The following is a 13,596-nucleotide window of genomic DNA, read 5'->3' on the forward strand; positions in this document are numbered from 1 at the left end:
GTCCCAAAGTTTGCGTTCTGCCTTCTGTTGTTTTTACACGAAAGGCCCCGCGATTGTTGGAGCCCTTATTGACTTTGTAATTAAACTATTTTAACGTCGGGATTTTGTAATCATTACATTTAAAGCCATCTGTTCCAGTCTAGAGGCTGAAATGGATTTTCCACTTGAGTAGATAAAGGATAAGGTGGTTTCTCATTCATTTTTCGCTATTAATAAATTTCGCGAACAAATGCTCAAATCCGGGCTGAGTCGACGCAATAAGCATACACGCTCCCTCTTAAATTTAAATATATCGACGCGGCTTTACAATGGTTCAAGTTCTGTACACGAATGCCTCCGCGTATTTAATGTTACTGATTACAGATTTATTGGCTTCCATCTGCTCTAAGACTAACAGAGCTCAATTTAGTAAATATAAAGAAGAATAAAACAATCTTTTATTCTTTCAGCCTTGCAATGTGATTAAACAGCTTGCTCATGTTGCGAGTTAAACATTTCTATTAGTGCAGGTTTTGGTCAACATCTTTATCTTGGCCATATCTCACTCCTATTGTACAACAGAGAAATAAAATCATTTATCTCTTCACAGATAAGGCCAGCTCTGATCCACAGCTTCTTCAATTGTGTTTCTGGTCTGTAATCTCCCATTCAGACTGGTGTGGGTCCAGTTTACCCATTAAAGGGCCTTGTATTTCCCAGCTTTGTCAATCTGGCATTGAAATGAAAGATAAGGATATTATTCTGGGTTTATTGACTGCCTGTGAAACTGCTAAGGCAGCACGTGACACTTACTACTGAAACAGGGCTGTCTGTTCATTATCTCTTTGTGAGTCAACCAAACAGTGGCTACAAATTTTTTTTTTTTTAATTTTTTTACCTATAAACAATATTTTGTTTATCCTCTCGTGGCTGTGCCACAGAGAAATTAATATCTTTAATAATACAATTTTATATAATCTGAAAATCATTAATTTTTTCTTGACCTGTTTAAATTTCAGCCAAAACTTTGTTGATAAATCAGCGAAAATATCAGCCGACTATCTTTCGGTAATGGGATTATTAAACACAATCAAAAAACTGAGTGCACACAGAGAGTGTAACACAGAGATTTCATGTGGGTCTTGAAGAAATATTTCAGTTTATTCATATATCTCAAAATCTTTTTTAAAAATATATATGTAAAATTGTATTTTAGCCAGACTCAACAGATATTTGTAAGTCAGAGCCACTGCTCTATAATTCAATTTTTCAGCTAATTTATTGCGGACCTAACTCACACGCATTTAGTGAGAGGCTTTAGCTTTCAAAATGAATATTTACACTACAACTCTTTATTAATTGTCACTGGCAGGCAACGCACGTGATTAAAATATTATCTGCAAAATACATAAAATCACACACACCTTAAATAAGAACGAACAACACATGGAGCAATTCACAGAAAAAAATATTTGAGATAAAGTTAGCATAATACTCAACATGTACATCACATGGTGATATATTGTAATGGTCATATCCACCACCTAATAATAATAATAGCAAATACTGAAACAATTCTCACACATCAATTAAAGGGCTGGAACAAATGTTTCAAGTACTCGATATTTTCAAATACAAGAAAAGCCTAACATCACCCTTTGATATGCCACCATTTTGGCAAAAAACATATATTTCTCAAGAAACCACCATGGTGGATTTCAGTACATACACACTGAATTGTGACAGAAAAGCTCTTAACTGGGGTGGCCTATGAAGACCTGAGACTCAAATCATACTGAATCAACTGCCACTAGCATTGTTAATGCATACAGTTGAGAAAGTTAAAAAAAAAACTGACTTCAAAAATACTCAATATTATGGCTTCCAAGTGGCTCAGTTGAAAAAGGCACTTTTCATGAAAGTAAAAATCCAACTATGACTCGTAGCCTACAGTAGGATTTCTTGGATTACCACTACATTAGTTCCTTCTAACAATGGACCAAGCACAACACGGGCTACCGGTTTTCTTCAGCGTAAGATACACTGTTCTTCCGATTGCAATCGACTCTCCTATTGTGCTCTGTAGGGTGTAGAATAGTCAGTGTCCCACAGGTGAGTGGACTAGAGGACTGCACTCGCAGTAGCTACAGTGCTCCTTGCCCAGTTAAAGATGACTCAACCCAATTCCAAATTTGGGATAAATAAAGTGAAAAAATTGTAGTTTATAGTGATATGATGAAAAAGGCTCCTTGTGATCTTATCCTGGGTGTACTTTGCGCTTTGGATCTGCAGACCAGGAAGAGAAGGGGACAGTAGGACCTGAAGCCTGGTGCTGTCGGTCAGGGCCCGCCCCCTGTCGATCCCATGAACACGGTGTTGATGGGGGGCAGAGACGACACCATGTCCTCAGACGGGGCCCGGTGTGAGAGCAGTGCATCCTGGGAATGGAACTGCGTGGTTGCTCCGTACATGCAGGGGGCGGAGACGGAGGAGGGGTCAGCCGGAGCTGAAGAGGAACCTGGGAGGAAGTATGACACACCATATAACAGCTTTAGTGAAACAACAATGCTGAGCAAATTTGTTTGGATTGTACTTAGCCAGTGAGAGACACCCACGGGCACACACACACCGACACACATACACGCACACACAATCAATCCACACTGATGGGTGGACATACTGCACATACTAAAAAAATATTGACATCCTGAATTGCAATAATTAAATGTTCACCAGTGGTTCCCAATGCCCTTCCCGGTGATTTACCGACCTGTATGTTTTCATTTTAAACCTAAATTGACACACTCAATTCTGCTAATTAACAGCTCAGTGAGATCCCCAGCTGTTGAATGAGGTGTGCTTTGTGAAAACCGACAGGACGGTAGATCTCCAGGGACAGGGTTGGGAACCACTGTTTTACGCCGATCCTAAAATAATTTGAATAAAAAATGACATAAAGATGGCGAGGATACAAATCAGGGGGGAGATGACATTTGACTGAATAAACACGTTGTCAGAGAGAAGCTCCGCCCCTCACCACCAGCGCGGGACGTCAGGGTTGGGGAGTCAGTGTAGAAGGGGCCGGCGGTCTTCCTGCCTGCGTCGTCCAGGATGTTGAGGGGGTCGTGCACGTCGCTGTAGGCTGGGACGCACCGGATCGTGCTCACGCTGCTGATCACCGACACGTGCTGATCAATCATTGAACCCAGCCTCTGAGCGTCATGGTAACCACCGTTTCCATAGTAATCTGAAAACGAGAGGAAGAGCAACGCGGACAAGCAACGGGATAAGTCAAAGTAGTTCTCAGTTTGGAAAAAGTTAAACTGTCCCTAAACTCAGTTATATCAGTAAGAATTCACAGACAGAGTGTTGCTTCGTGAAAGCTGTACAACTGGGAGCCTGAAAAAAAAGCAAAAAAAAAAGGGAGAGGAAAAAAAAACGAAAAAAAAGGAAGGCAGAACATCAATAGCATAACAGAGATGAAACAGCACATGAGAGAAACTGTACACATATTACAGTATTAATGTAATGAGCACCAGATCTTAACACAAGCTGTTCTCCAGGCCTCGTCTTAGAAGCACTTGTCATGCGATTGAATTAAATGGCTGTCAAGACGGGCATTCCAGAGGGCGGACAAGCGGGCGAGAGCGAAGAAAAGGGCCAGAGAGCTGACAGCAGGAGTCAGACTCAATCTGGGGAACCAGAGGAGAGACGGAGGGCGGCAGGTGGTCGGGGTGACAGAGGCATAAGGCCGGCCGGCGTAGCACACGGATACCGCCACGGAGGCACCGCAGAAGCACCCCCCAAACCCCCCCTCCCCCAAACGCCACTCACCGCTCTGTCCCGAGTACGCCCCCCCCTGGCAGGCCGCTCCGCCCAGCCCGTTCCCCATGAACCCGTAGCCGGCGGGGTCCAGGATCTGAACGCCCTGAGGCTCCTCCCCCAGGTCGGCGGCGGCGCTGAAGGCCGACATGGGCCGGGAGCCGTAGGGCGACATGGCGCAGCTGCTGCTGAAGTAGTCCTTGGGCAGAGGAGGAGGAGCCTGCTGCTGCTGCTGGTGCTGCTGGTGCTCGCTGAAAGACGAGTAGCGGCCGGCCTCGGCGCGGCCCTGGTAGGCCGGGGTGGGGCCCTGCACCGGAGGCCTGAACAGGGCCTGGTAGCCGGAGGCGGCGGGGTAGTAGCCGGCACCGGCGTGGGGAAGGTTCTGGTACATGGCATCTCCGGGGAAGGCCTGGCAGGCGGGGTGAGGCTGGAGGGCACCGCAGGCGCCCTGGGACCGGACGGCCATGGGGCCCTGGTTAATCACGCTGCCCCGGTTCACCATCGCAGGAGAGATGGGCGGAGTCATCAGGGGGCCGCTGTTCTGTGAGAAGTCCATTTGAGCTGAGAGAGAGAGAGAGAGAGTGAGAGAGAGAGAGAGAGACTTGACTTTGATGCCTCTTTATTAAAACATCATGGTCAATTCATTACTCTAAAATGAAAATTAAAAACCAACAAAAAAAAAAAACTGTGTATATACACTGCATCAAACCAAAAACATATGTATGTGTTCTACCAGTCTCTGTACTGTGAAGGAAATAGTATCACTAAATTGCAATATGTGTTTATCAAAGTATGTATTTGGCAGTTATCTTGTCCAGAGTAGCGTACAAAACATTGTAAAACACCGGATAGCTGTAAGAAGCAGGTAGCTTTCTGTTCCTGAATTTCTCTCTAAAAAAATACCTGACAGGGACAGGCCATCTGAGTCTGCACCCTGGTAGACAGCCATGTTTGTGCCCAGCCCGTGCTGAACCGTCAGAGACAGGTAAGTGTGCTCGGAGAACGACTCGTTCTTTACGGATGACTCGCTGGACGCAGCGCTGGGTTTATTGCGGTTGGCAAGGAAACAGGAACTGGGGGAGGCCGTGAACGCCGCCTTGCTAGCATCTGAAACCAGAGAGAAACCTGAATGCGCCTTCAACTCCATAAGACATGCCCAACATGAACTGACCACCCAAGAAGATCAAATACAGACACTTTACCTCAACCATTATTCAAATGTGATTTTGTCTTTCAACTTAATCTATTTTAAATTCACCCAAATAAGGATTAATCACAAACGTTAATTGTGCTAGTATTCTGAACGTGAAATATTACATATATATTCCAAAAAATTAAAAGTGAAAACATATTATCGACATACCAGCGTTTCTCATATATTTATCTAAGAGATTCTGGAGCTCTTGTTCTTTGTCATTGTTGAACTGCGTTTCAATTGCCAGCAGAATATATTCGTCCAGCAGCATTCGAATCAGATGGAATGAGCCTGTAATGGTCAGAGCATTTTTATCTTTTTGTGAATAACAACAACCTTGGACACTCCATCCCAAATCTTCTGAAGGAGTTAGCCATTTAGCTGTGACCAAACATTGAAGGAGGAGTGGACAGCACTCAGTCAAACCACACATTCAATAATGTTCTAACACTGCCCATGGATCGACCTGTGGGGTCTTCCAATTGCATGCTTGACAGTTTTCTGATTGTTTGCCAATAACACAATCAATGGACCAGGAAGATGAAAGTGGTAGGAGGCTCCTTATCCAATCAGAAAACACAGAACTACATGATAAGGGTCTGGCCATTAGGTCTTATTGTTCATTGTTATGTTCTGGTCAATAGTGGACAAGATGGTGTATGTGTGGTTTTGTGTTTTGACATGGTGGCCTGTGTAACAGGCTTTTCTAAACTGAGAAAGGTTCTGATATTGAAATATTTCTAGACAAAAAAAAGCTCAATGCAACTTACTGAATTCACGTTTGAATAAAGACAACTACGGTTTGGCACATGTAAATCAGAGCAGATTATCTTAAAATGTGCGGTTTGGTCACTTACCGAAACTGGTGGCGTTGTTCAAGGTGAGGTTGTGCATGACTCGCGCCCCGAAGAAGCTCCACTTGAGAAGGAAGTCCTGAGCTCTCTTCTTCAGGGACCGGCCATTTTGCTTGCTGGGCTGGAGAGGGAGAAGAGGATGAGGTTTCTCCAATCTGTGGGGTGGGACTGCCTGAGGCCTCTTGAGGAGAGTTGAAGTTGGTTGTGAGGCATGCAGTGTGTGGAAATGCACACGTTATGTACCTTCCAGAGACATTCACACAAATCAAACACTGCGCCGGCTAATGTCTCCGAAAATTAAAACAACATGCACAGGAACTCCCATTAAACAGGCCCAGGGCATGATGTACAGGAACTCCCATTAAACAGGCCCAGGGCATGATGTACCTTGATGACCTTCTGCTCCACTACGGTGTCCAGCCACTCAATAAAGGACTCCACGGTCGCGTTCTTCTTCAGGAGGTCTTTCAGCTCTAGAAACACTGCAATGGAGTCATCTGGCAAGCGTGAAGGAGAAACACAAGGAGGTTATACAAATACAACCATGCCAGACTGCCTGAAATGACAAGAGATATTCTCAGATACAACCCATATTTATGTTGTATTTGCAAGGCAACACAAAGGAAAGGAAGTACTACTGCTATACAAAATTGGCATTAGCATATATATCCTAATTCACTGCACAGTACCAGCAACCGGACACCACAAATGTAACATATTTGAAGAGATTGGTTGTTTTGAAGCTTTCTCACATTCAGAGTAAAGGTCTGAGTCTTGCTCTCCACTGTTGGAGATGGTGAGAAGGGCTTGGGACCCGATGCTGTGTAAATCCACCTTGTCGATGTCACACACCATGGAGTTCACCACATTCTGGTCAAACAGAGCTGGCCTGGCAATCTGGAGAACAATGGCAGCAGTAAACACACAGCATGCATCCATAAAAAAAGAATATGATTTCATCTGTGAAATTATATCATTTATGGTTAGCAGGACTATTTAACAAAAAAGTTTTTTTTAAGTGATTATTTTTTTGCGAAGATTTATACTTTCAGATTTTCCATGTTTTTCTCTGGCTTACCTGAGCAAGGTGTAGAAATGAGGTCTGTCGCTTTAAGAAGGACACAAACCGGCGTGCAATTGGCAGCTTCTTCTCCGAGAGAGAATCCGGAAGATTCTCCAGAGACGATACCATCCAGTGTTCCCAGTGTTTGGCAAAGTTGCGGATATCTGCCAGGAGACTGGAAACAGTATCCCCTTTACAATCAAAAACACTGGAATATGGTGCACCCTCTTTCAGAATTCACCATACAGAATATGTCTTTGCTGTACATACCTGTCTAAATTTCAATCAAGGGTATAACAACTTGCCGATGTTTATACCTTTTTATGACTTTATTTTAATATTTTAAAAATGGATTTATTAAATATAATACAAACCTTTCTGGCATCTCTTGCATTGTAGCAGGAATGAGAACATCTGTCAGGACCTAAAAGAAGATTGGATAAAATCCGTCAGTTCATGGGTGGAGGGTGGTATGTTTTTGAAATTCTAAAACGAGCAGTTGGGAGACGCACCTTGTACAATATGGAGTCGCACACGCAGAAGATATCCACAATGACAGGGTTTTCCAGAAGTGGAAGGAGGTGATCAGGCATCCCTTGCCAGAAATGCAGCAGAAAATTCTGGATCTGAAGGAAAAGGGCGTTAGAAAGGGCAGCAGTCTGGCTGATGCGAAAAATCTTGGGCTGTAGGCGTGAAGGAGGGGGCTCATGGGAATACCTCTTCAAAGTTGCTGTTGATGGCATTGTCCAAGATGCACTGACAGTGCGTTTTGTACATCATGACCAGCGTGTCCAACTGTGCGAGAAAAACAGAAAAGAGTGGTAGTTATTCAAATTCCACTTACAGACAAGCAAATTCTCAAAGCAAACAAAGAAACAGGAAGGAGAAAACCTACCACCACAAGTGGATTACAGAATGAATGAAGCATAACTATTGGGTCTATGTATACATAGTACTGTAATTTTAACATGGTGAGACCAAAATATATAAAAAATACCCTTTAATAAATTCTAAGATCTGCACTTCAGCCACGTGTGAATTGTTTGGCCAAATCAAAAAAAATAACTGTCTTTGTCGCAAACATTACGGAGGGCACTGTATCACCAGTACCGAAACCTGGAATAACACAGCAGAGATTACAAATCAAGCAGGATTCATCCACTTGAATGAATGCAGAAGACCTAGTCGTGGCTCACAAACACACTGAAGTAGTCATGCTAGATACCTTATCTCGGGATACCGAGCCTTGAAGCACTAGATGTTGTGGACTTGGAAATTCGGGCAGAAGTGTTCCAGTTTTAGAACTGAGGGAATACTTGCGTGTGAAACCCCCCTGTGAAATATAATCAGACTTTTATATATTTATTTATTTTAGCACTGAAGGTAAAAAAAAAAATAAATAAAAAAAAAAACATTAACAACACACATATATAACATCCATCAACTTATTATTACATGAACACATTTTTGTAAAGAGCCACTTAAATTTGAATTACAAAAGTTGGGCTCAAATCACTTTGCCTTCCTGCTTGTTTTTATTTATACCCACAATTCCTTTCGAGTATATAGTGTATTCAGTGTACCGCAGATAGCGGTGTACCTCTGATGTCGAGGTCTTAGTCACAACCATTTTACATTAGTCTAATGGCTAACAATAGTATCTGTATTTTAAGCTTATGCGCACCTCGTAATGAAAATGCACAGAAAAGTTCTCTTACCTCATTCTTAAGTTTACTCCCAGAAAATCTAAAATAAAGTACAGACGACAAGGACATTAACACAATTCAATTAAAAATCTGTTAAAATGGCGGTAGGTGTGTGATGTATGTGCTGTATTTATCCGTGGGTTCTCAGTGTAGTAGAGAACCCACAGATAAATAAATATCACGAATCACGTCCTGTATCACGAAGCAGGATTACTGAGTCAGCTGGATAACTGACTCTGAGTTAAACCTGGAACGGCTCCTTTTACTTTAGTCCATGTTCCAGGTTTGGGAAGGTTCCAGGTTTTACTCTGCAGTCATCCAGCAAACTCAGCCACCCTGTTTTGTGATACATGCCCCAGGTGAAGTACATTCATTCACTGTCCCAAAAGAAAATATCTCGTTTGCAGAAGAATTTATCATTACAAAACATTATTTTGCTATCTGTCAGTCCTTATATTTGCTTAAATCAAAGGCCACATACAGACCACTAAATGGACAGGTAGCATATTTTATTTAGTGCTCTAAAATAGCTTGTTCTTTGTTTGGCATGCTGAGGTTCATGTAAGGTTTTCTACTCCTCCTCAAAGGCAAATAGCACTTGGTGTGATCAAGTTGCTGACTACTAAGGATGGGTCCTGATATGAGTCATGACAAAAAGAGGGAAATTAGCAGAGGATGTTCTGCGAGAGAGGGTACCTGGTCAGGCCTTTTCCTGAGTATACTGAATGGTAATATGCACTGCTTTCTTTGATGCCAATGCCATAGTAATGATACCTGGGGAATAATGGACAGAGCACATCTTACTTTCCAGCATTAACCCAAATGACACTAAATCTGCCAAAGCATGGCTGATGGCTGTTGACCCATCTTCCAGAGAATCAATTTACACAGCAGCTGCCACGCTAGCTTCTTAGTGAGATGTTGTTCTGATCAGTGCAAGAAAACAAATTGATTATTCATTTTGTGAGCTTAGGTTAATCATGCAAGTGACTAAATCTTAGATAAATCGTATATACTACAAAATCTAACGCAGGGCAACCACTGTATTACATACTGCGTGACAAACGATTGAACAAAAAAAATGTAAATATGCCAAGAATGTAAAGATGCAATAATACCTCCTAACAGCTGCTCATGCTTTACAATACACTTTAACATTTTATAAGAGAATTTATAACCCCATATATTCCCACAAAATGACCAAGAATAAACCCTGGTGATTATTAGTGTGAAATCACAACAGACAACAATTCTGTCAATGGCACAGTTTATCTTATGAAATTCTTGTCTTACTTTGAATGACCTCTTGTTCCAAGCCTCCGGGTTGTTAGAAGAGGAAATTTCTGGCGAATAGTCTGCAATTGCATAGAGTGGTTTTACATCTAAAAAAATAAATATATACTCTTCCTAAAAGCAAATATAAATTGGTTTGTGACACGATCTTTGATCAATAGATTATTATTTTCCTCCACCCCCATTTATTACATGCAATGGCTTCTATTAGTTTGAAAAAATGTAAATAATATTGTTTGTGTGTGCGCAACAGAAAATTAAGTGATACACTCTTTACCTTTCCAAAAGTTGCAGCACAGGCAGGGTCTAATTTTTCCTTCCTACAGAAGTCTAAATAGTGAGCATATAGAATACACCGTGGCAAGCAAACACCTTCACAAACAATGTAGTTTTCTTCAAGCCTAGGGGAGACAATAGTTTAATTAGCAGCAATAAGGTGATCTGATATTTTAAAAAAACCCACAACCATAGGGTAAGGGGCTATTTTCAAGGGTACAAGTAGCACTGTTATATGAAACATATCATATTGCTGGGTGTGATATCTCATTGTAAGCATCATCTGGTCACAAAGACTGCTCATGCATGTTAATATACAATAAGCTCTTCATATGGTGTCCCATAGCTACCACTGCAGGGTCAGTTGCGTCTGTTTCTTCTTATCCTTAATTATTTGGGTGATGCTTTTCTTCGGAACTGACTGTTTGAAAGACAACTCTTTTGTGTACTCTGAGGGATCCAGGTCCTCTTCAGAGGATGGGGTCTCATTGCAGTCCTCTACTTCTGCCAGGTACATAATGGACAACAATGAAAACCGTTAACTACCATGACATGATCTGTGAAAATCCAAAAACACTCCAGCAAGAATATGGGGAGGGGGAGCAGTAAATTAAGCGCTAAATGACAAAAGTGTGCATCTCATCTCTTTCAGTTATATTCAATCCTTACTTAAATGTACAGTTTACAATTCATGTTAAAAAGTAATCTCATCAAAAACTCTTAAATACTGCTGCTAAAACCAGGCACATTATTCTTGGGGGATTGAGGACCCTTTTATAGAGAAACTGAATTAAACACGTGTAGACAATGGTCTTCAATTCAGACACAAACTGCAACATATAGCCTAAGGTGTGTATGCTGACCCTTAACACACTCTGGATACCAATGGTTCACATAAAACTCACAAGTAATAACATGAACTAAACTATCTTGAGTAAGAGGCCGCTAAAAATGATCAACAGGCTAGCGAGTATAACTGATATTTCTGTATTAATGGGTTTAAATTAGTGTACAGCCATACCGAATCGACTTAGCTGCCCATCTAAATACACTCATTCAGTAAAACCCAAAATGGCAAAACAAATCCCACTGCACACAAATGGATGCAAGGTAACTAGGTAGTAAGACATGGGATGTGCCATCCTAAGGTAAACGCATGAAATAAGTTCTTGACACTTAAAACAGGTAAAGGAATCTAAAGGCTCACCAGAAGCGAAATTACAGAATAACAACGTATTTCCAATTAAAATTTAGACACGCTACATAGAACAAGTCATGTTGGATAAAAAAGAGTGGCGGTTAAAGTTTTCCATCAGTCCCCAACCTGATACAGACCTATTAAGAAATTATTTCATTTTAAATACCTGATTTAATTCCCGAATCATCCTCTTCTTCGAACCTGGAAAGAGTGTTATTTCCGAAATCTCCTTGCAATTTGTCATCACTTAAGACAGCGAGGGTAATTTCCTCGTGCTCAACACAGAGCTTCTTTGGAGACGGCTGCAAATGATGAAAAGACTCATCCCTGATCGGGCTTTCCGTTCCATTCCTTTTCATTGGCATGATAAAAAAAATAAAGTAGTAAAAATCTACACAAATACGCTAAATACTGCTGTAGACAACAAAAAATAACATTTGGATAATTGTCTTTAAAACAGTCCACACATTTAAATGAATCTCATCTATGAAGTTTTCATCTTCCGACTACACACCCAGTCCATTGCACCCCGTAGTCATTGTTGATTCCATTTGATTAAAAGTGCATATTAATCAATCCTCCATCCCCGGACATGTAACCTATAGGCCTATTGTCGGACCATTTACCTTTTTTCTACAAAACTATAAAAATAATAATACGGCAATAACATTGTCCTTTCAGTTACCACGTACAATCGCAAATCCAGGTAAAATTAGTAGCCTATCTAGCCTGTCTTTTGTCAACAAGCCTTTTCTAACTTTTGCAATGGAAAACAGATAGCTCACTACCCGTTTTAATTAAACCTGAGCTTTGGCTGAAAGCGCGACGTCACGTCAGTGAGTACCTAAGATTCATTTATCATATTTACAGAAGACTGGGAGTAGATTCCGTTTATCAATGATTAACCAGAACAGGCAATCAGCATCCTCCTTTTAGCCTGGGTAGGCTGATGCTGTTCTTTCTCAGCCAGTTGAGCTAAACCCCATTTCAAAGAAACGCAGAACAATATCTACAATGGAGACAAAGTAAACGATTGAAGAATTTCAATGTTTACACAACAGACTACAATTTATCTTTGTGGAATTATGTAGCCTAACTTTGTACATTTGGACCATAAGAACACACCACAGCTCATGGAAGCTTATCAATGACAACGTTGGTGTCCCCCTCTAGAGCAAAAAAGACTGAACTGCATGTTCCACTGGCTCCTACTTCTGCCGAAAAAGCCGTGCACTTCACTAATATAACAAAAAAAAATGTATGAACCCAAGTCTATTTCCCAGCGCAGTCGAAACGAAGGAGAAAGGTGGTAGTAATATAGAGGCCCAAAGCCGTGGGGACCCACAAAAAATACAGTGGTATAATAATGTATAACTTCATTCGAAGGTGTGAGATCTTTTATGGGGCCCAAAATCACTGGTGGCACCCGCATACATACACGCACGCACACGAAATGTATTCTTACCTCCTTTTTGAATAGTCTATTTATCCATTGCCTCAAATAAAGATATACTTTGAAAATACTTTAATGTTGAAAATTATGTTGCTTCCTCTGCCTTTACCCAATTTCACATGCAAGAGTCTGTCGAATGCTGGGAATGCTGTATCCTTCTTTTCACTGACCACTTATCTTTCGAAAAGCTAGTTTCCTCAGTATTCCGCAACTTGTTAGACATAGCAAAGTACAAGTGCTTTGCTAAACTTTGGTTGTGGCTCAGGTGTGCTAGTAATGCCGTTATAAATGTATTTGATGAACTTCCTTGAAAAACTTACGTAAGTTGTTGTCATAGTATAAGGTTTCAGACGTATTGTCAGTATATCCTAACCAGCAATCCTGCAAAAGTATCTCTATTAATTGCAGCTGAATTATTTCTTTCTATTGAAGGCATCGTCGTGCTGTTTTGACCGTTTCCTCGTTGCCCCCTTTTTAGCTGGAGAGCAGTGGGTGCTGTGAAAGGGATGACCTCTGGTGGCATTTACTGATAATGCACGAAAAACCCAGAAATATGGGCATTTGAAGATGGCGGCCTACTGTGTTTACTTTACCTCCATTTTTCAAATCTTACTTTTGTGTTGTCAGTTTTCCTGATCCTAACTATTTCATATTGTTTTTAATTATCATTGTTCTTTTTGATCTTTCAGTTTGTGAGGATTCTTTCCAGCATGTTCAGTTATGTCAGCTGATGGTGTCTGCTTCAAAAAGACGCGGA

The 13,596-nt window shown here is 41.3% G+C and overlaps 1 protein-coding gene across 1 annotated transcript; it reads right to left on the reverse strand.

Annotated features, from left to right (window-relative positions):
- Window positions 1-1,150: 1,150 nt before the first annotated feature.
- rfx6 (regulatory factor X, 6) lies at window positions 1,151-13,583 on the reverse strand. The gene is made up of 19 exons (XM_064340328.1): window positions 11,553-13,583; window positions 10,539-10,692; window positions 10,190-10,313; window positions 9,913-9,974; window positions 9,316-9,393; window positions 8,632-8,659; window positions 8,139-8,246; window positions 7,631-7,708; window positions 7,426-7,539; window positions 7,288-7,337; window positions 6,929-7,088; window positions 6,603-6,747; window positions 6,238-6,347; window positions 5,854-5,971; window positions 5,165-5,287; window positions 4,705-4,908; window positions 3,814-4,362; window positions 3,017-3,226; window positions 1,151-2,497 (listed from the first exon to the last, which is right to left on the reverse strand). Exons 1-19 carry the CDS (start codon window positions 11,749-11,751, stop codon window positions 2,319-2,321), a joined length of 2,793 nt encoding a protein of 930 aa, XP_064196398.1. The 5' UTR covers window positions 11,752-13,583; the 3' UTR covers window positions 1,151-2,318.
- Window positions 13,584-13,596: the final 13 nt, after the last annotated feature.

The sequence above is a fragment of the Anguilla rostrata genome, chromosome 6 (genome assembly GCF_018555375.3).
Source record: "Anguilla rostrata isolate EN2019 chromosome 6, ASM1855537v3, whole genome shotgun sequence".
In the NCBI taxonomy this organism is placed as follows: Eukaryota; Metazoa; Chordata; class Actinopteri; order Anguilliformes; family Anguillidae; genus Anguilla; species Anguilla rostrata.